Source organism: Musa acuminata, chromosome BXJ1-1 (genome assembly GCF_036884655.1).
Source record: "Musa acuminata AAA Group cultivar baxijiao chromosome BXJ1-1, Cavendish_Baxijiao_AAA, whole genome shotgun sequence".
NCBI classification, from domain to species: Eukaryota; Viridiplantae; Streptophyta; class Magnoliopsida; order Zingiberales; family Musaceae; genus Musa; species Musa acuminata.
The window spans coordinates 1,924,877-1,946,300 of NC_088327.1; the positions used below are offsets into that span (position 1 = coordinate 1,924,877).

Genomic DNA, 21,424 nt, shown 5'->3' on the forward strand with positions numbered 1-21,424 from the left:
TTTACCTCACTACCGGATGAACCCAAAAGAGAATGAGATGCTGAAGGAAAAGGTAGAAAAGTTGATACAAAAGAGACATTCAAAAAAGTATGAGCCAAAGTGCAGTCCTAACTTTGTTGACACCTAAGAAGTTGGAAGCTAGTAATGCCAAGTACAAGAAAGCAATTGATAAGCATAGGAGAGAGAATATATTCAAGAAAGAAGATATGGTTTTGGTGTATTTGCGAAAAGAGAGATTTCCTATATGCACTTACAACAAATTGAATCCGAAGATATATGGTCGTCTTAAAGAGAATCAATAACAATGCTTATGTAATTGATTTACCTGATGATTGGGGGATCTCAAAGACCTTCAATGTTGCAGACTTACATAGCTACTTTTCAAATGAGAATCCATTTTATCCAAACATAAACTCGAGGACAAGTTTTTTCACAAGTGGCGAGGATGAATGCAGAACAAGCAGAAGAAGACTATTTTCAAAGAACAAGCTACCCACTTATCAATGTTATTTATCCCACATTGTTAATTTTTATGTTTTATATTTCTTTCAATAGTCCCACATTGTTAGTTAGTTAGTTTTGAAGGCCTAGAACTAATATAAATAAATGCCTCTTCTAAGCCTATGAAATCATAAAAAAGAAATATTTTCAACTATTGTGAAGGTTTCTCCACCATAAGGAGTTGATTTTCCTCATGAGGTCAGTTGTTAGAATCTTTTCTAGTAGTAATTTCTTCTTTTTGTTTCTGTCTGCATCAATGTTGGATCTTTTATCGCGCAATCGTTCAGTGCTTGTGAAGTTTATGTTTATAATTTGTTTTGTTTATCAAGTGTTTATTAAAATGACTACTTATGGAATCCCGAATTAAACGCTTCTGCTAACTCGTCCGGGACCCTAAAAGGTTTCGGATAGGCTGACTCTTTGCGGATGGACATGCAATGGCACCGACTTCAACAAAATTAGCTAAGTTCGTGATGCAACAATTACCAATACATAATTTTCATACGTTGCTATAATTTTGTCTATTAATATAAATCAGGCCAATTTAGATACTCTATGATCATCACAAATCTAACTTTTATCAACCATTGGCAAAAGATATTTATAAAAGTTACATAGATCATTCAAGTCACAGTAAGTTAGAAATCAAAAGAACATATATATTTCCACTATTCAATGTGTTTAGAAACCTTATGCAAATGATACGAAGGGCTTCGTATCTGACATCAACATAAAGAAATTGCAGGTGATACATGAATCCTAATATATGCTGAAGTACCAATCCTGCAAGTTTTGGTGTCGGACATGGACACGACTAGAGCGCTCATATCAATAAATTAAAGGTTCACATTACAAGAAACAATCTATGGAACCATATCGACCATATATGAGATCGGAACGCGAAGCAAAGGCAATCGACGGCTTCAAATTTAGGGCTATAAACTACATGGAGATTAGAAAGCAACGATGGACGAAACTACATACAGACGAGCAAAGCTGTACTTGTGGATTGGCGGACGTGTTTCCTCGTATTCGGAGGATAAAACGAGGAGATCAGGAGGGTGGGTGGTACCTCGGATTCGTGGAGGTGGATATGCAGGGTAGAAGCCTCCTCTCCACACGCCATAGCTATTCATGTCTCCGCCGTCTTCTTCGTCTTCGCCTCTCCCTCCGCTTCCTCTTAAGGCATCGTCATATTGGGCCGGCCCAAGAAGACGTGGCTATAGGCCTTTTATGGGCTTCGAACGAGATCAAGGGAGCCACACCTTCCGCACGTGCGAACCATGGAAGCACACCAGTTCCGCTCACCTGCCACGTCACCCATCCTAGACAAACGAATAGAACCCATCGCAGCCGTCAATGTGATATCCAACAGCGGAACGATACACTCCCACGGATCGACCCCTGCCCGCGCCCCAAACTCCCTCTTCTATAAATACCGTCCACCTTTGCCGCAATCGGGTCAAAGACTTCCGTCCTCCGTCGCGTTTACCTCTTCTCCAAGCGTTCTCTTTTGGATCGATCGATTGTGTGCGCAATGTCAGGCCGCGGAAAGGGAGGCAAGGGTCTCGGCAAGGGCGGGGCGAAGCGTCACCGAAAAGTTCTCCGCGACAACATCCAGGGCATCACCAAGCCGGCCATCCGCCGCCTTGCCCGCCGTGGTGGTGTCAAGCGCATCAGTGGTCTTATCTACGAGGAGACCCGCGGCGTCCTCAAGATCTTCCTCGAGAACGTCATCCGAGATGCCGTCACGTACACGGAGCACGCCCGCCGGAAGACCGTCACCGCCATGGACGTCGTCTACGCTCTTAAGCGCCAGGGCCGTACTCTCTACGGGTTCGGTGGTTGAACTGTCCCTTTTCGAGTGCCGCCGTCGACGTCGGCGGCGGGGTTTGGGGCCGTGGGCTAGCTAGGGTTAGGGTTCCTCTTCTGGTTGGATTTCTGAAGAAGATGTGTTTTGATAGTAAGTTCGGAATATTGCCTTCTGCAATTGAGAAACTGAACGATTTAACTTCATCTAATTTTATTGGGTGATTCATGTTTTAGTTAATTTGACGTAAATATCTCAATGTAAAATGTCTTCAATGTTGATAGTGGGATTTGAACCCACGCCCTTTCGGACCAGAACCTTAATCTGGCGCCTTAGACCAACTCGGCCATCTCAACGTTATGACTTTTATAATATTATCCGATATTTCAACTCTTGTCATGGTGTCTATATTATTAGATTTATCATAATATTAGATTTATCATAATAATCTAAGTTGACTGCAATAAATCAAGTTAAAAAAAATTGTGATCCTTGTCTTTACTAACTAGAATTTTCTATTTTTATCATTAAAAATTGAAATGCTTAGAACAAGGCGTTGTCTCCCTCTACTTTACAATTCAAGTAATAGCTTGGACTTGAATAAGGTGGAAACAAGGAGTTCACCCATGCAATTTATTGTTTGAGATGAAAAATATAGAGCCTCACCTACTCATGGAAGATCCTCAACTCACATGGTTCTTACGGTGAAGGTGGAGGTGGTGGAGGTGTTATATATATATATATATATATATATATATATATATATATATATATATATATATATATATATATATATATATATATATATTGTGTCTGTGTGTATAGCTGGCCAATTTTATTAAAATGTATGAAAGATAGCCAATGTATTAGAATGGTGAGAAAAAGCTTGTTATTTTTTCTAGGAAAAGTTACCTATCCGTGCGGTACCAGCTTTCCCACCCGTTAGGTGGCTGGGAAACCAGCGTGGGACCCGCGTAAGACGGTGATGTGAATAGACGGTAGAAAATAAAAAAGAATGGAGAATCGGGGAATCAAAATTGACCAAAGCGATGCACGTCACAAGGAACAGATGGTCAACGCGTGCACGTTTAGGCTCCCACAAGTCTTCGGTCAGACCTAAAGCGGCAAGCCAGCTTGTCCGATGCGGGAATCAGACGTGTCCCAATGTCTACGTTTCACCTAATGGCATTCTTTAAGCGGCTCTTGATGCTGCCGATCTTGACATTGTAGAAACATCCGTCTCCTTTCCGTGGAACTTTCGATCGAGTCAAATCATATCACCGGCCACATATACATATAGGTTTGAGTATCCAATGTCCATATAAACTATATGAATTTAAAAGAAAAACACAGAACGAATTAAAAAAATCATATTTATAAAAGAAAAGAAAATTCTAGGGTTGCCAGACCATTCGGTGTGCCCCACCGGGGCCCGCTGCGCTGAACCACTTGTGAGTCGCATCTCTGACGAGGGTGTCGTTCACCTCGCAGAACATCCCGGCCCAACCCCTGGGTTCGATCGGCTCCGACCCAAGGCCGGGCGCCCGATCCCTCGACCCCAGGTTGGTCGTCTCCTTCCAGTCGGCGACGTAGGTCGACACCCGCCGGCGGAACTTGGCCTTGAACTCGTCCCACGCTTGGTACTTGTAGTGGTTCACCCGGGCCTGCCCTGCCGCCGCCCACCGCGTCCTGAACCCCTCCCTCAGCCTGAAGTGGTGGACCATGTTGACCAGCGAGTGGGCGACCGCGTCGAGCCGCACCACCGACTTGTGCCGCTGCTCCTTCCGCCGCCGGCACGTGTACCCCTGGGTGACCCCGAGGCGGGGGTGGGCTCGGTGGCCCGATGGCCCGAACTCCAGGCATCGGATGGAGACCTGCCCCACCTCCGGCTCGACTGCCAGGAGCGAGCCCATCATGGATCGGTCGGGGCGATCGGAGTCAGCCCAGGCCGGGGAGAAGACGAACTCGTCAACGTCGAGGAATACCATCCACTCGCAGGCGTCCCGGTTTGCCGCCGCGCAGTGGGAGAGCCCGGCCTCCTGCGTCTTCGGCCACGGCCAGTAGCGAGTGGTCACGTTGAACCCTTCCGAGCCGAGTCGACTCACCGCCGCGTCCAACTCGTCCTCGCTCCCGTTGTCGTACAGGAAGAAGCGCCCGACGCCGACACCGGCGTGGTACGCCACCCACTCCGGGAGGAACTTGGCGACGTTGTAGACCATCGTGCAGGCGCAGACTCGTGCGCGGCCCGGCAATGCCTTGCTGTCGGTCTCTTGGACGCGTGGCGTGCGGTAGCTGGCCACAGTCGGGATCGGCGCCGCCTCGGGTTCGGTCGCGAGGGACACCCGCATAGGCACGGCACTTGACAAGTCAGCGGCGGGTGGGTGGGGGCAGCGGAAGACCTCCTGGGCGGAGGAAGTGGCGATGGTCCAGGCAACGGGACCTCCTCCAGAGACGGGGGAGAAGACGCAGCGGAGGTCCGCGGCGGGGCTGCCGATTCCCTGCCGGTGGTTGACGCTCTTGGCGAACACGATGACGTCGTGGGCCGTGGAGAGCGACTCGTAGGTGAGCCGTGTTGACCAACGGATCATCTCTCGCGGTGGGTCCTCCTGGCCGCGAGACGGAGCGGCCGCGGAGGTGGCTCCGGAGAGGCGCGGGGTGTAGAAGGGACGGACGCGGCGAACACTATTCGGGAGGGAGCAGCGGAAGGAGGAAGGGCCGGCGGGGAGGGCTGGGGAGGTGGCGCCCGTATGGAAGAGGCAAAAGAGCTTGGCGCCACCGGCTGCGGCAGAGGAACTATTAAGAGGGAGGAGGAGAAGCACCTCCCAGTCAGGGAGGAGGACGGAATCCATGGGAAGAGGCGATTGGAAGCGGCGAAGGGATGCGGGTAGCTCGTGGACGGCATGGTTCATTAGGCGGTCGATGGGCTGCGTCAGGGTGGCGGGGTTAAGTGCGGCGGGGGGAAGGAAGTCGCGGGAGACATGGAAGGAGAAGGAGGCAGCGAGGAGGACGAAGACGCCGATTGATAGCAGCGACGTCGTGAGCTTCCGCCGCATCGTTGCGCTAACGGAATCAGAAGGCGAGGAAGAGGGGCCGGGTAGACATACCATCGAGGTTTCCATGCCACAACATTACTAATAGAAATACGATTAGAAGACTGGTGATACTCGTGGGTCCCTCGGTGGACCCACTCACGACGTTCTTTAAGGAAGCTAATTAGGGAGCTTAACGGCGATTAGTGGTGAATTAGGGTGCTTAATGTCTAATTTCGGTCAACGATCAACAGAAGTAGAATCATATTTCATATTCGAAAGATGACATTATAACTCTTACTTGGGAAGGCGAGCGCCATCCTAAGAGTTCCAAGTAACCAAAAGACAAGGAGAACATAGTACGAGTACTGTGCATGTTGTTATTCTTATTACACCAGGATACCAATGTCATGCTCACTTGAGGACGACGGCCAACCCAAAGGAATAGAAGTTGGGTTCGCTCCCGGCAACCATTACAGTAACTAGGGAGCACTGTTGACAGCAGAAGACGAGCTTGCGCTGCCGGTGTCGGACGATGACACTGGCGGCAAATTCAAATCCACCCGATGCTCCCGCCGTCTCCTCTTACTACTTCTAGAAGTCCCCTCGACCGCTCCCCCTGACGCCGTAGGTGCCTCCGCTGCACCTTCTTCTCCCTCCGCCTCGTCCGCCTGTTCCTCGGCCCAAGACGTCTCCCCGCCGCTTCTCCCTGGATGTTGCTCTTTCCTCTTGGAGCCGCCCCTTGTTACTTCCTTGGCTCTTGCGTAGCAGCCTTTCCGGTTCCTGTGGCTCGCACGGTGGCCGCCGAGTGCCTGCCGGGTGTCGAACTCTTGCTTGCACCCGTCGCAAACGTACTTCCTCTGCTGCGCTATCCCCGCGCCGGATAGCAGGAGCAAGGAGTCCGCGGCCTCTTGCTCGAACCCCGGACGCATAGACGGCGGGACGGCCCCGCGCCACTTCCGTGCCGGGTGAGATCTCATGTGGCCGTGCAGGGACTTGGCGGACCTAAATGTCCTGCCGCAGACGTGGCATTGGTGCGGAGCGAGAGCGGGGGCAGTGTCCCTCTGCCACCCGCTCAGGTGGGGGGGAGGACGAAGGATATCCAAAGGGGGCAACCGGTCAGGTGGGATATCAAGGCCATCTTTTTCCTCCTCCTCTTCTTCTGCCTCCTCCTCCGAGAATACGGGGTCGGCGTCGACAGTGTGAGTCCGCTTGAGGCGGGACGGGTCGTTGCCGTCATCATCACCGCCTGCGCCACCATCATCAGCGGCAGCGAGGCCGCCGCCACCAGAACGGTGGGGTGGTGGAACAGGGGCATGCGCAGCGCTCATCGGAGTTGTACGGGCCGATGGAGTTGGTGTCAGACGAGGGAGTAAACATAGCGCACCGAACCGAGGCGTCGCACGGGGAAGCGCTGCGTTCAGTTGGCGGTTGGTTTGCACGGTTTCAGAGAAAGACAATTGTGATGATACATGCCCGGTGAATTCTTGTCATCTTATTGTAGGCTACCTTGTGATAACCATGACTTTAACATAGCATACCCAAAGGCCGAAGCGGAGAAGAGGCGGAGCTGCGATGGCGCTGACGTTCGGCACCAGGAGAGGGAGGCGAACTGGCGGCAGCGAAGGTGGTGGCGGTGGTGCAGGGGAGGGGATCCGAGTTGGGAAGGGAGAGAGCCGAGCCTCGAGGCCATTGGAGATCCTCTCTGCCTTTGCTCTCTCTTATTAGAGGAGCAACTCGTTGTTCGAGTTTGCTCGTTGCTTTCGCTTCTCGGAGTCCCGCATGTAACGGAACGGAGGCGAGCGCGGAGAGTGGAATGTGGCAGAGGAAAGTAACTCTTTGATCTCAATACCGCCACGCCGAACTCGATCAGATCCTCTCCTTAACAGTGTTTGATATAATGTGCGTGTGAACTGTTATTGTTCGGCGGTAACGTGGGCAAAAGGTTGGTAAAAGAAGACTCGGGTCATCTCATTCGAAGTGGGCTTTGAATTATTTATTTACGTTGACTGCCGTCAAAAACCGCTGATCCAACGGGCGAGATCCGAGCCTCCGACTTCTCTTTACTGAGGCAAAAGAGTGAGCACCTCGTGGACACCGTCTGAGGGAAGAGCGAGCAAGGGAGCTCTCATGTCATCCCTCCTTGCCTCCAAGCTTCTTTCCGAGCCGTCGCCTTCCTCCTCCTCTCGGTCGTCCCTCTGCTTCTCCTCCCCCTCTCCTCCCTCTCTTCTCCCGCGCTCCGTCGCCTTTCCTTTTCCTAAGCGGAGAAGATGCCGCTTGAGGCTCGTCCGGGCCCAAGATTCCGACACCGTCGCTTCCGGCGGCGACCCCAAGCCCCAGTATGGCAATCTGGGCCGCTCTCGCTTTTAACTTGGACATGATGACTTCTCGTGGTGATTCTTATAGTATTTCTTGGTCTTACCCTCTCCTTTAAGGTCGTCTTGCATGCAATTTCCCGTCTCTCCCACTGGGGACCGGTGTTGTCATTTCATCCGCAGTTGTTAGGGTTTGAGATCGAAAAGGAGGAAACCATCATGCTTCTGTTCGTTGTTTGCATTGGACGACATTTGGAGATGTTTGGGCATGTTTGCTAGAAAAAGACAAATATGCATCTAGGACTGTGTGATCGCATAGAAAACATTACGGAAAACTGTTTTCCTTTGTAAATATTTACCTCGATGTTCGTTCGCTAGGAAATGGAGAAAATCTTGAAATTTATTTTCATGTTTTCTAGTAAAATTAAAATCATTGTCTTGTTTTCCATGTTTATGTTGAAAGAAGAAAACGGATGTTCTCCAAATCATTTATTTTTAGTATGGGGTAATAAAGGTACAATGAGTTAGTATGGTTAGGCTCACGACGTCGGGAACTTCTGGTAGGAATACGATGTCCTGGGATAGATGGACTTATAGGATGTATGCAACAAAATAAAAAATAAAAAATCAAGGTAACAGAGCTTTGTAGGACGGGTGTAAGGGCCGTAAAGAGATTTGATCTTGGATGCAGCTTTTGGTTATCTTTTCTTGGGTAATTTCATAAGATATAAACTTCATACTAATCGTTGCAAAGATGATATTCCACTTATGCCTATCGGAACAATATAAATATCAAACTATGGAAGTTTTCATGTGGTCCTTGAAAAGTCAACAATGTGCATCTATGTCTCAGAAGTTTCACCGTGCCTCAAAAAAGGGCATATATCATCACAATAGTCTTTCTCTAAAACCGTGCAAACAAACCGCCAACGGAACGCAGCACTTCCCCGTGCGACGTCTCTGTTCGGAGCTATGTTTACTCCCTCCTATGACACCAACTCCATCGCCCCGTACAACTCCGATGAACGCTGCACATGCCCCTGTTCCACCGCCTCCGCCGTTTCTGGTGGCGGCGACGGTGGCGCAGGTGGTGATGATGACGACAATGACCCGTAATTGGAATATGGAACTTTGTATAAAATATGGAACTTTGCAAGGCAAATGTGGAATTTGATTCTTGAACTAGCAACTAACTTTTGAATTGTCAGGATCAAGTATTACATGTTAAAATCAACTTAATAATGAAATCCAATAATTCTTGTATAATATAAGCATATGTTTTAAGGTCTTATCATCTTGATGAATTTTATGTCAGTAATTTCAGTAATGATTTATAGAGTGATACTCAAGTAATCATTTATTCTTTTCACTTTTGTGTATCAAAATGAGTTCTTGTATAATATAACCTAATGCGAAAAAAATCACGAGACCGTAGTCCACCTCAAACTTCCACTATCAATAGTAATGATAACAGATTTACAGTAAATCTTCTCTAAAATAATAAAAGGATCATAATAACATTAAGAACATAGATCTTGGTCTAAGAATAACCAATCATCATCATATAGGATAGATCTGAGAATTCTAGGTCTCACAAAATGGATATAATAGGAAAATATCTTAGACTGCAGATCAACACCGTTATGATTGTAGAGCTTGCTGCAAAGATTCTCTACCAAGATGCCACTCACAAAATATGTGATAGGGAAAATGATCCTTTAAAAAACAAAGTAAAAACAATAGTTATTTAACATGACAACAAAGGCGCCATTCTTGGTGAAATACACTGGATGCTTCAAAATTGACTATATCAACTCTTCAAAACTATTTTGTGTTTTGCATGTGTTTTAGCAACTTAATGGAGCTTCAAAACATTTAAAAATGTTTGTGCTCTGTTTTTGCAAACTATAAACGATACACCTGAAATTTCCAACCTATACTAGAGGATCTAAATGTACTCAGTTTATGTTGTCTACTCTCAACTCAATTTGTTACGTGTCATTTAAGTCTTTATTTCATATGTTAACACAGCTAGATAAAAAGGCAGCTATTTAGCATAATCATGTTAAATAAAGGTTTCCAGGGCTACTATTACTCAAGATTTATTGTACCGTAGCATACCGCTCGATGTAAGCGATATGTATTAGTCTAACAAGAGACCGATATGAGCGGTACATACCAGTTTGTCAGTATGCCCCACGGTACCATGTGTCAGTACATTGGTACGATTCGATACATACCATATCGACGGTCGATCGATATACCGGTACAGACCGGTAAGACTACCATGCTATTATCATTGAAAAAAATTCCTATATTGCAAAACAAAGCCAACCAGTTAAAATTGATGTCAAAATTAAGCTACTGAAAAAGTTATACACAACTCGAAATTGTATGTTTTACGAAAATGAAAAGAAAAAGTGTAACCATTTCTTAAAAATAAGAACATATAAGAATCAAATCTTCAAGCAGATATTATGACAAAGCCACCATAGGTATCAATACCCTATGCTTCATCCAGATAAAAAATGCTTAAATTTCCAAACAGATATCAAGAAAAACGGTGCCACCAGAGGTGTCAAAACCTTACGCACTTCATGTAGATCATAATGTTTAAGAAGACATACATTCTTCTCTTCTGGATCAGGAAGAGCTATCTGATCTAGACTTAGCTACAATTTCAAACGGTATTGTGCATTCCTAAACATGTAACCAGTCATCATAACACTATACATAAGTTGTGCCAGGTTTTCTGCAACCTGAATCCAAAGCAAAATACACATGAAAATCAGAATCAAAACATCAAACTCATGGTTGCAAGGGAAATCTTTCAAAATTATGGCTACACCATTTTACCAATGAAACAGATAGAAGAATTTAGAGTCAAAGTACCATAACGTAGTAAAAGTAATTGCAAAGAATTGAGGTGGAAGTGTTCCAATCATATTTGTGACAGTCTGGCGCATGGCATCGACAAACTCCAAGAGCAAAAAGGAAAACAGGACATTAATTTAAGGAAATAGAATTCTGAATAAGCACAGGTTCCTTTTCCAATTCCAGTGGTCACAAGGAGCGAAATATGATCCACAATAACCGATAATATACTTGAATCTTTCAGAGCAGGTCACAAATGAAGGATGGCTTCCTAAATTACGACAAAGGAAAATAATAACTATAATATATCAGATCATAACTTACCTGTTGTGGTGTTTTTTTCATAAATAAGTCCATGAACTCTGGCTGAACATTTTTCACATATTCCAAAAGAACATCCCTCCTGTTCTTGGGCAGATAATATTCAAGATCAGAACAATGCAGGTGTGATTAAGCATACATGTAATACATCCACATGATTGCCCTTGGCTAACAGAATGGTCTCCTAATAAAAACACATAAATAGTGGCAGGAAACCAATGCAATTGCCATGAAAAATATAGACAAGCATGGCAGTGACTCACTAATACCTTTCTGTTTCTTCTCCGCCTACCTCTTCCTTCTTCCTTCACCACCCCACCCACCCCACCTTTCAAATATTGCATATTGATCCTAATTTAGTCCTCTTGGGTCATTTATGCAAAGTGAGTACTCTCTTATTATTTTTTTACAGTATAGTTTCATGACATCTGCAACTAATAACTTGATCAGATGGAATGTCGTAGGCAGTCCAGTCACTTCAAACTTTCTACAAGGATGCACTATTCTTGAATCCTACACAAAATAAGGAAATACACAATCACTCTTCTAAACCCAGAAATCACCGAAGAATGCAACCTTTAGGTATGCTATGTTAAAGTCATGGTGATCACAAGGTAGCCAAGAAAAAAATGACAAGAATTCTGGTAATCAACTTCAGTTGCCACGAACAGGTCACAGATGAAACCCCTGAAATCAATGAAATGACTCCAGTTGAATAAAATATCGAGACTAGCACGCAAATACAATATTGAATATCCTACAATAAGCTGGGTATGAAGAAACCTTTACTCCCATTTGCAAGAAAATTGCTTAACATGATTTACTACTAATAAATGGGCCGGGACAAAAGTACATGAACGAGTCACCTGGAATAAGCTCAGCATTAAGGAACAGTTCTTCCCACTTGAGTGAAAAATCGTAAGCAATACTAAAAATAAATGATTTGGAGAACATCCGTTTTCTTCTTTCAACATAAACATGGAAAACAAGGCAATGATTTTAATTTTACTAGAAAACATGAAAATAAATTTCAAGATTTTCTCAATTTCCTAGCAAACGAACATCGAGGTAAATATTTACAAAGGAAAACAGTTTTCCCTAATGTTTTCGATGCAATCACACAGTCCTAGATGCAAATTTGTCTTTTTCTAGCAAACATGCCCAAACATCTCCAAATGTCGTCCAATGCAAACAACGAACAGAAGCATGATTGTTTCCTCCTTTTCGATCTCAAACCCTAACAACTGCGGATGAAATGACAACACCGGTCCCCAGTGGGAGAGACGGGAAATTGCATGCAAGACGACCTTAAAGGAGAGGGTAAGACCAAGAAATACTATAAGAATCACCTCGAGAAGTCATCATGTCCAAGTTAAAAGCGAGAGCGGCCCAGATTGCCATATTGGGGCTTGGGGTCGCCGCCGGAAGCGACGGTGTCGGAATCTTGGGCCCGGACGAGCCTCAAGCGGCATCTTCTCCGCTTAGGAAAAGGAAAGGCGACGGAGCGCGGGAGAAGAGAGGGAGGAGAGGGGGAGGAGAAGCAGAGGGACGACCGAGAGGAGGAGGAAGGCGACGGCTCGGAAAGAAGCTTGGAGGCAAGGAGGGATGACATGAGAGCTCCCTTGCTCGCTCTTCCCTCAGACGGTGTCCACGAGGTGCTCACTCTTTTGCCTCAGTAAAGAGAAGTCGGCGGCTCGGATCTCGCCCGTTGGATCAGCGGTTTTTGACGGCAGTCAACGTAAATAAATAATTCAAAGCCCACTTCGAATGAGATGACCCGAGTCTTCTTTTACCAACCTTTTGCCCACGTTACCGCCGAACAATAACAGTTCACACGCACATTATATCAAACACTGTTAAGGAGAGGATCTGATCGAGTTCGGCGTGGCGGTATTGAGATCAAAGAGTTACTTTCCTCTGCCACATTCCACTCTCCGCGCTCGCCTCCGTTCCGTTACATGCGGGACTCCGAGAAGCGAAAGCAACGAGCAAACTCGAACAACGAGTTGCTCCTCTAATAAGAGAGAGCAAAGGCAGAGAGGATCTCCAATGGCCTCGAGGCTCGGCTCTCTCCCTTCCCAACTCGGATCCCCTCCCCTGCACCACCTTCGCTGCCGCCAGTTCGCCTCCCTCTCCTGGTGCCGCACGTCAGCGCCATCGCAGCTCCGCCTCTTCTCCGCTTCCGCCTTTGGGTATGCTATGTTAAAGTCATGGTTATCACAAGGTAGCCTACAATAAGATGACAAGAATTCACCGTGCCTGAAAAAGGGCATGTATCATCGCAATTGTCTTTCTCTGAAACCGTGCAAACCAACCGCCAACGGAACGCAGCGCTTCCCCGTGCGACGTCTCGGTTCGGTGCGCTATGTTTACTCCCTCGTCTGACACCAACTCCATCGGCCCGTACAACTCCGATGAGCGCTGCGCATGCCCCTGTTCCACCACCCCACCGTTCTGGTGGCGGCGGCCTCGCTGCCGCTGATGATGGTGGCGCAGGCGGTGATGATGACGGCAACGACCCGTCCCGCCTCAAGCGGACTCACACTGTCGACGCCGACCCCGTATTCTCGGAGGAGGAGGCAGAAGAAGAGGAGGAAAAAGATGGCCTTGATATCCCACCTGACCGGTTGCCCCCTTTGGATATTCTTCGTCCTCCCCCCCACCTGAGCGGGTGGCAGAGGGACACTGCCCCCGCCCTCGCTCCGCACCAATGCCACGTCTGCGGCAGGACATTTAGGTCCTCCAAGTCCCTGCACGGCCACATGAGATCTCACCCGGCACGGAAGTGGCGCGGGGCCGTCCCGCCGTCTATGCGTCCGGGGTTCGAGCAAGAGGCCGCGGACTCCTTGCTCCTGCTATCCGGCACGGGGATAGCGCAGCAGAGGAAGTACGTTTGCGACGGGTGCAAGCAAGAGTTCGACACCCGGCAGGCACTCGGCGGCCACCGTGCGAGCCACAGGAACCGGAAAGGCTGCTACGCAAGAGCCAAGGAAGTAACAAGGGGCGGCTCCAAGAGGAAAGAGCAACATCCAGGGAGAAGCGGCGGGGAGACGTCTTGGGCCGAGGAACAGGCGGACGAGGCGGAGGGAGAAGAAGGTGCAGCGGAGGCACCTACGGCCTCAGGGGGAGCGGTCGAGGGGACTTCGAGAAGTAGTAAGAGGAGACGGCGGGAGCATCGGGTGGATTTGAATTTGCCGCCAGTGTCATCGTCCGACACCGGCAGCGCAAGCTCGTCTTCTGCTGGCAACAGTGCTCCCTAGTTACTGTAATGGTTGCCGGGAGCGAGCCCAACTTCTATTCCTTTGGGTTGGCCGTCGGCCTCAAATGAGCATGACATTGTTATCCTGGTGTAATAAGAATAACAACATGCACAGTACTCGTACTATGTTCTCCTTGTCTTTTGGTTACTTGAACTCTTAGGATGGCGCTCGCCTTCCCAAGTAAGAGTTATAATGTCATCTTTCGAATATGAAATATGATTCTACTTCTGTTGATCGTTGACCGAAATTAGACATTAAGCACCCTAATTCACCACTAATCGCCGTTAAGCTCCCTAATTAGCTTCCTTAAAGAACGTCGTGAGTGGGTCCACCGGGGGACCCACGAGTATCACCAGTCTTCTAATCGTATTTCTATTAGTAATGTTGTGGCATGGAAACCTCGATGGTATGTCTACTCGGCCCCTCTTCCTCGCCTTCTGATTCCGTTAGCGCAACGATTCGACGGAAGCTCACGACGTCGCTGCTATCAATCGGCGTCTTCGTCCTCCTCGCTGCCTCCTTCTCCTTCCATGTCTCCCGCGACTTCCTCCCCCCAGCCGCACTTAACCCCGCCACCCTGACGCAGCCCATCGACCGCCTAATGAACCATGCCGTCCACGAGCTCCCCGCATCCCTTCGCCGCCTCCAATCGCCTCTTCCCATGGATTCCGTCCTCCTCCCTGACTGGGAGGTGCTTCCCCTCCTCCCTCTTAATAGTTCCTCTGCCGCAGCCGGTGGCGCCTAGCTCTTTTGCCTCTTCCATATGGGCGCCACCTCCCCAGCCCTCCCCGCCGGCCTGTTTGTGTCAACAACCTTAAGCCGTGGCCTCGGGCCAACACGACTGGGTTCGGGTCCGAATGATTGGGGATCTTCCTGAGCGACCCTTGAGACTGTTGAGGTGGTCGACTACGGTGGTCCGATCGCGACGGGACTATCGTTTCCTCTGGAAGGGAACTCCTCGCCTGGGCACGCGGTGGGAGGCGCTCCGCCTTCGTCCCTGCACACAGGTTGGGTTGAGAGGCTCGACCCGACCCCTCCGATGATCAAGTCAATGGATAGCCTTGGGGGGTTTTTTCTACCTGATCTTTTCTCCTCTTTCTGAGCGCGATGGTTTTTATAGGGAAGGTTACCGTTGCTTGATGTGCCCGCTTGCAGGGAGCAGGATCATACTCCTGGTAATGTCGAACACCTGTGGTGGCGTGGTATGAAGGACCGGGCTCGCGTAGGATGTTAATGTGCCTCGGTCGGCGTTCCAGTCTGTTTTGGCCAAGCGCTGTCAGGTCAACCAAGGCGCGAGGCGTTATCCGGGCGCAACTGACGTTAACCCGCGTCCCATCGCCATTATTGCCCTCATAATATTCCCCCCTCCCCCCGAAGGAAGCTATGCGTCGGTTATTGTAAGGGGGGGTCCGAGGCATGGCTTCAGCTTTAAGAAATTGTCCCTGTCGGGCGGTAGCCGATCCGTTACCAAGGGTGTGGGAATCGTGGAGTTTAGCAATCGAGGAGGGCTGAGGCTGCAGTGGCGGTCTCGGGCAACGTGCAACCAAGGAGCACAACTCAGTCGAGCAGGCCAAGTAGAGGTCGTCTCGGGCAACACGCAACCGAGGAGCACGACTTAGTCGGGCAGGCCGAGCAGAGGTGGTCTTGGGCAACATGCAGCCGAGGAGCACAACTCGGGCGGGCAGGCCGCGCATAGGTGGTCTCTGGAAGCATGCAACCGAGGAGCACGACTCAGGCGGGGAGGCCGCGCAGAGGTGGTCTCGGGCAACATGTAACCGAGGAGCACAATTCAGGCGAGCAGGTCACGTAGAGGTGGTCTCGGGCAGCTTGGAACCGAGGAGCACGACTCGGGTGGGCAGGCCGCGCAGAGGTGGTCTCGGGAAACATGCAGCCGAGGAGCACGACTCCGGCGGGCAGCCCAAGCAGAGGTGGTCTCGGGCAACATGCAGCCGAGGAGCACGACTCAAGCGGGCAGGCCGCGCAGAGGTGGTCTCGGGGAGTCTGTTCGGTGAGGAAGGCCGTGTGCTCTTGGTCCTCGGGCGCCCTCCTCTTCTATGAAGCCCGCTGCTAAAAGTCTCTCCACCTCCTCACGACCATCCAGGCCTCGACCGCAATGTACTGGCTAGCCTTCTGGAGCATCTCTGGTACCGTAGTGGGGGGTCGCTCTGTGAGGGACCAAGAAAATCTGGAAGGTCGCGGGCCTATCATAAACGCTTGCATTAACAGAGATGGATGAGCATCCGGCAAACCCCGGATTTGCGTGGCAAAGCGATCCACAAAACATGAGAGGGGCTCGTCCTCCCTTTGGTTGAGTCCGAGGAGCAGTGCAATGGATGGCTTCGGCCGGGCATAGGCTAGGAAGTTAAGCTCAAAGTCCCTGGCGAGCTGATCGAAGGAAGTGATCGCCCCGGGCTTCAGACTACTATACCATGCGCGGGCTGGCCCCCTCAGAGCCGTGGGGAACGCCTTGCACATCAGGGTGTCTGAGGTTCCGTAAAGCGTCATTTGGGCACGGAAGGCGACTACATGGTCCGTTGGGTCGGTGGCGCCATTGTACGCGTCGAGAGAGGGGAGGCGGAAGTTCGGGGGGACTGCCTGATCTTGTATCTCAGGCGCGAACGAAGACCCTTGGTGCGCGTCCTCCCCGAGCTCTCCTTTTGACCTGTGAACCTCCTTCTGCACTTCGTCGAGCCGCTGACTAATAAAGCGTAATTGGGCTCGCAAGGAGTCCGCTGAATCCGAAGATAATGCCTCGAGTTCCGGGCGCCCGCTCGGGTTTGCCATCACCCGATCCCCAAGTGGGGCCGATCGGACCCGAGGCGAAGTGGGGAGCTCCGAAGGTGGCGTGTGAGCCTGAACGGGCGGCTCCTGTTGCCGCAGCGGTTGGATCGCAGGCGGGTGCATCGGACGAGAAACAAGTGGGATAATGGATTGCACCATACCCGTCAGAGCTCGGACTTAATGAGCGAGGCCCTGAAAGGCCTCGGACGACATAGGCGACGGGTCGGCTGGGGCACCGTCGGGTGGCGACAAGCCCGGGTCATTGAATATCCGCCAATAACGCTATGCGGTCGTGGCAGGGAGTTCATCTCGAGGTTCTCCATGCGGGGAGTGTTCCCCCGGAGCCCTGATCGGGTGTGACCCCTCAGCTGCGGGTTCGTCTAAGTTGATCTGTCGATCCCTCGACATTCAAGCCCTCCTTCTAGCACCAAAATGTTGGTGTCAATAACCTTAAGCCGTGGCCTCGGGCCAACACGGTTGGGTTCGGGTCCGAATGATTGAGGATCTTCCTGAGCGACCCTTGAGACTATTGAGGTGGCCGACTGCGGTGGTCCGATCGCGACGAGACAATCGTTTCCTCTGGAGGGGAACTCCTCGCCTGGGCACGCGGTGAGAGGCGCTCCGCCTTCGTCCCTGCACATAGGTCGGGTCGGGAGGCTCGACCCAACCCCTCCGACGATCAAGTCAGTGGATAGTCTTAGGGGGTTTTTTCTACATGATCCTCTCTCCTCTTTCTAAGCGCGAGGGTTTTTATAGGCAAGGTTACCATTACTTGATGTGCTCACTTGTAGGGAGCAAGATCGTACTCCTAGTAACGTCTGACACCGGTGTTAGTGTGGCGTGAAAGACCGGGCTCGTGCAGGATGTTAATGTGCCTCGGTCGGCGTTCCAGTATGTTTTGGCCAGGCGCTGTTAGGTCAATCGAGGCGCGATGCGTCATCCGGGCGCAGTTGACGTTAACCCCCGTCCCATCGTCATTATTGCCCTCATCAGAGTTCGAGGCCAAGTTCCGCCGACGGGCGTCGACCTACGTCGCCGACTGGAAGGAGACGACCAACCTAGGGTCGAGGGATCGGGCGCCCGACCTTGGGTCGGAGCCAATTGAACCCAGGGGTTAGGCCGGGATGTTCTGCGAGGTGAACGACACCCTCGTCAGAGACGCGACTCACAAGTGGTTCACCGAATGGTCTGGCAACACTAGAATTTTCTTCCTTTTTTTTTATAAAGATGAGTTTTTTAATTCGTTCTGTATTTTTCTTTTAAATTCATATAGTTTATATGGACATTGAATACTCAAACCTATATGTATATGTGAACGGTGATACGATTTGACTCGATCGAAAGTTCCAAACACACAACAATTGGCAGCATGCCGGCCTTGCTAAAAGGATTACAAATCTAGCATGTTGATCTTGCTAATTCATATGAAATAGGACAAGAGTTGTTTCATTTTCCTCACATCTTCGACACACAAGTCATATCTCCCAGCTAGGCTCTTGGCTCTTGGCTCTTGTTGGCACCAAGAAGCAGCATTAAGGATACATGCCATCTTCCAACAATCCGAGTAGAAGATTCAGCTGCAGCTTCACATTTCATATGACCAACTTCTCTTCATCCAACTCTGGCACGCTCACATCTCCCCTCATCATGCCGCGATAGGCCTCGTCGATACTGGCACCGGCCTGAGAAAACAACTCAACCACAGCAGGTAACTTTCCATAGTACCTCCTCAGCTCATTCATCAGTGGCTTGCCACTGCATGCGTCGGGCACATGCCATACATACACCGGTGGCACGAGATCGTCCAAAGTGGCCTCCTGCCAAGCGTGTTGTCCATCTCGCATTTGGTGCTTGTAAGCTTGGCAGATCCTCGCCCGATGGCCCTTGATACCCACCTGGACCTCAGGGCAAAATCCACATGTTTGAGCAATGTACTCTGTCATTAGCTTCGAAACACCTGACCGCAACTTCTCCCATGCTTCCATTCCCTGTGTAGCTATACCTGCAACAAGGATGCACCATGGTGTGTTACATGTCCAAGAAAATTAACAAAAGATTAAATGGAATGCGAGACTAAAAATTGACCAACAGATCACCCACTATGCACTAAATATCAGAAGCCACAATGAGTTCAACACAAATTCCACAAATACTTTGGCTTTCGGATCGTATGAACAGGCTGTACCAACCAGATTCTAGGCCTAAACATGGTATCACTTTATGGAAACAAATGATTACTTGGTCAAAACCTCTATCTACTAAAGTTGCCACAAATTTTCAATTTAAGAATCATACAGAAAGCAGAAACAAGGTTAAGCAACATCAACTGCAGACACCACTATATACATTGTTCGATCGGAATCGGATTCGAAGATTAACTGATTTTACTATATTATTACCAGCATCATATTGGTACAGCTACATTCTTGATGATGAAATACTTATTATTTATGAAACAGATAATACCTATCAATTCTGGTTGCAATGAGCACAAAAGATTAAGCATGTTTTAAAGGGGCTCAATATAGGTTCAACCAAAAAAACAAGTCCTTGAGTTTTCTAGAGTTGTATAACTTGAAAAGACTGGGAGATACATTTATCCTTGGTAGAAACCACCTGCACCGAGCCTTTGTGAATTCAACGAAAAGAGAAAAGAAAATGATGATCAATATTTCGTTCTTCATCGATAAAGTAAAATATACTTTTCAAGCAATTCAAGAGTTATAAAACAATATTTCTTCAATTTGCAGACCGGAATAGTCTTCTTCATATAATGTAGTTAACAAGACAGCTACCAATAGTTAGATGAAACACTGTATCAATGTAGAACAAACCTTGTGCACTATCAGCATATGGGAATGGTTGAGAAACACTGCATCTTTGGCTGTTCTTTTTCTCCCAAAAACCATGTGTTTGGATATCTTTTCCATTGGAATAATCTCGAGGAAACTTCCTTTCAAAATCAATCATCTTTCCTGCAACATTATAGACTGGAAAGATCCTTCTCTTTGTAGGGTACTCGGGAACATCCACGCCTGCTTGGATGCAGAGCTCTACGACAGCTGGAATCCTATCGACCAGCAGCCGTTCCTCGTGTGAGACTGCCCTGCCCAATCTATCATAGAGATGAAAGGACTCAACCAGAGGAAGAACATGCTCGATTCCTCCTCTTGCCCAGCTGTGCTCTTTGCTTGCCAGGCTTCCAGCAACATCACATGTGCGTATAAGATGAGGAACTGTTCCTACATGAACTTCTCCACACACTCTGCAACGTTTACCACCGATTTGCAGAAAACCAAATCAACAATTTAAGCCAACACTGACCTCTTAATTCATAGGTGCACAGCAAATCGTAAGTGTAAGAATCAAATGTTACCTGCACACATGAACGGGGACATTGCCCAACACCCTCGAAGCGCAGCCGAAGAGCACCTGCCTTGCGTTATAAACCTCATGTGCCACGGGAACTAATCTCTTGACCAAAAGCCCATTCTCGGGCGGCCGCAGCGTGATCTCTCTCACCACCTGCCTCGATTGCCTCTCGGATCTTGCACTCCGTTTGAGCTCGTTGACGGCCGTCACGAGCGGCTTCCTTTCTGATCTCTGTCGCCTCCTCGGAAGCTCAACGTGCTCGGTCGACCGAGCGGGATCCGTGTAGAATGCTGGCACTAAACTCGCTGAGACATTTCGTCGAACACCTTCGGAGCGACGCTGCTTTATCAACCCACTGATTCGCCTGGGTAACATGTGCACGGCCCGCTTCAAGACCTTCATCTAATCGCATCTAAATGGGATACGGAAACGACGGAGCTATTGGCTTTGGGAACGGGAAGAGTAGCGAGAAGAGATACGGGAAATAGGAGCTTTAGTTAGGAAAAAAGGAAGTGCTCCGTGTCGCGGGTTAAGAAGAGAAGGGCAAACGACTCAGGCCACATCAGCAGGTCATATTTTGTAGTTTCTTATGTCGGGACGTGACAACGCTACATGTAAAACTCTTTCGAGCTTTGCTTCTGCAGCGACTTAGGTGATGATATTAAGTTGCGACTAAGCTTAAGCCATATAACCATCACGCTAACCGGCCCGAGTTTGAATCAAATAGAATTGGACCGGGCCTGATTGCCTGATTAGGGTTAAGACAAAAGGCCGAGCGACTATTGGGCGGGGGAGCGGATCAGCAGGACCACTGGATAGCCGAGGGAGGGGAGAGAGAGAGAGAGAGAGAGAGAGAGCAGAAGGCGAGGGGACGAGGTGAGAATGAGCCGGAGCCAGGGACTCCCGGTGAAGCCTCTGCACGAGACGGCCAGGCACGTGGTGAGGGTGGAGCTCAAGAGCGGCGTGCTCTATTGGGGAATCATGATCGAGGGCGAGGACGACTGGAACTGCCAGCTCTGGAATATCATTTGCACCGCCAAGGTCCTCTTTTTTTAACTCTGCTACCCCTGTAGATCTTCTCTTTCCCTCTTTGGTTTTGATCTACTGTCGTCGTTCGACTCCAAGATCGCAATGTTCATGTTTTAAGACGCATGTCTCCAT

General features: G+C 49.2%; 4 protein-coding genes, 1 long non-coding RNA gene and 1 other non-coding gene across 6 annotated transcripts; 1 reads left to right on the top strand and 5 right to left on the bottom strand.

The window, feature by feature from the left end:
* Nucleotides 1-1,977: 1,977 nt before the first annotated feature.
* On the top strand, nt 1,978-2,517 carry LOC135596125 (histone H4). Its single transcript, XM_065087973.1, has one exon. It carries the CDS (start codon nt 2,039-2,041, stop codon nt 2,348-2,350), a length of 312 nt encoding a protein of 103 aa, XP_064944045.1. The 5' UTR covers nt 1,978-2,038; the 3' UTR covers nt 2,351-2,517.
* A 69-nt stretch (nt 2,518-2,586) lies between these two features.
* Nucleotides 2,587-2,667, bottom strand: TRNAL-AAG (transfer RNA leucine (anticodon AAG)). Its single transcript has one exon. It is a non-coding gene; the product is annotated as a tRNA-Leu (tRNA).
* A 921-nt stretch (nt 2,668-3,588) lies between these two features.
* LOC135595849 (glycosyltransferase family 92 protein RCOM_0530710-like) lies at nt 3,589-5,427 on the bottom strand. Its single transcript, XM_065087306.1, has one exon. The coding sequence runs from the start codon at nt 5,416-5,418 to the stop codon at nt 3,706-3,708; it is 1,713 nt and encodes a 570-aa protein (XP_064943378.1). The 5' UTR covers nt 5,419-5,427; the 3' UTR covers nt 3,589-3,705.
* Nucleotides 5,428-5,822: 395 nt separating this feature from the next.
* LOC135587843 (zinc finger protein ZAT2-like) lies at nt 5,823-8,022 on the bottom strand. Its single transcript, XM_065079656.1, has one exon. The coding sequence runs from the start codon at nt 6,669-6,671 to the stop codon at nt 5,823-5,825; it is 849 nt and encodes a 282-aa protein (XP_064935728.1). The 5' UTR covers nt 6,672-8,022.
* Nucleotides 8,023-10,837: 2,815 nt separating this feature from the next.
* Nucleotides 10,838-12,958, bottom strand: LOC135679869 (uncharacterized). The gene is made up of 2 exons (XR_010515352.1): nt 12,200-12,958; nt 10,838-11,537 (listed from the first exon to the last, which is right to left on the bottom strand). It is a non-coding gene; the product is annotated as an uncharacterized LOC135679869 (long non-coding RNA).
* A 5,315-nt stretch (nt 12,959-18,273) lies between these two features.
* LOC135596178 (APO protein 3, mitochondrial-like) lies at nt 18,274-20,815 on the bottom strand. The gene is made up of 3 exons (XM_065088150.1): nt 20,268-20,815; nt 19,726-20,156; nt 18,274-18,893 (listed from the first exon to the last, which is right to left on the bottom strand). The coding sequence occupies exons 1-3, from the start codon at nt 20,663-20,665 to the stop codon at nt 18,484-18,486; spliced, it is 1,239 nt and encodes a 412-aa protein (XP_064944222.1). The 5' UTR covers nt 20,666-20,815; the 3' UTR covers nt 18,274-18,483.
* Between the last annotated feature and the right edge of the window lie 609 nt (nt 20,816-21,424).

Coding starts and splice junctions, on each gene's coding strand:
- LOC135596125 (XM_065087973.1), top strand. CDS start 2,039: ATGTCAGGCCGCGGAAAGGGAGGCAAGGGTCTCGGCAAGGGCGGGGCG.
- LOC135595849 (XM_065087306.1), bottom strand. CDS start 5,418: ATGGTATGTCTACCCGGCCCCTCTTCCTCGCCTTCTGATTCCGTTAGC.
- LOC135587843 (XM_065079656.1), bottom strand. CDS start 6,671: ATGAGCGCTGCGCATGCCCCTGTTCCACCACCCCACCGTTCTGGTGGC.
- LOC135596178 (XM_065088150.1), bottom strand. CDS start 20,665: ATGAAGGTCTTGAAGCGGGCCGTGCACATGTTACCCAGGCGAATCAGT. Junction 20,157..20,267: donor GTCCCCGTTCATGTGTGCAG/GTAACATTTGAT, acceptor TAAACGTTGCAG/AGTGTGTGGAGAAGTTCATG. Junction 18,894..19,725: donor ATATGCTGATAGTGCACAAG/GTTTGTTCTACA, acceptor TCCTTGTTGCAG/GTATAGCTACACAGGGAATG.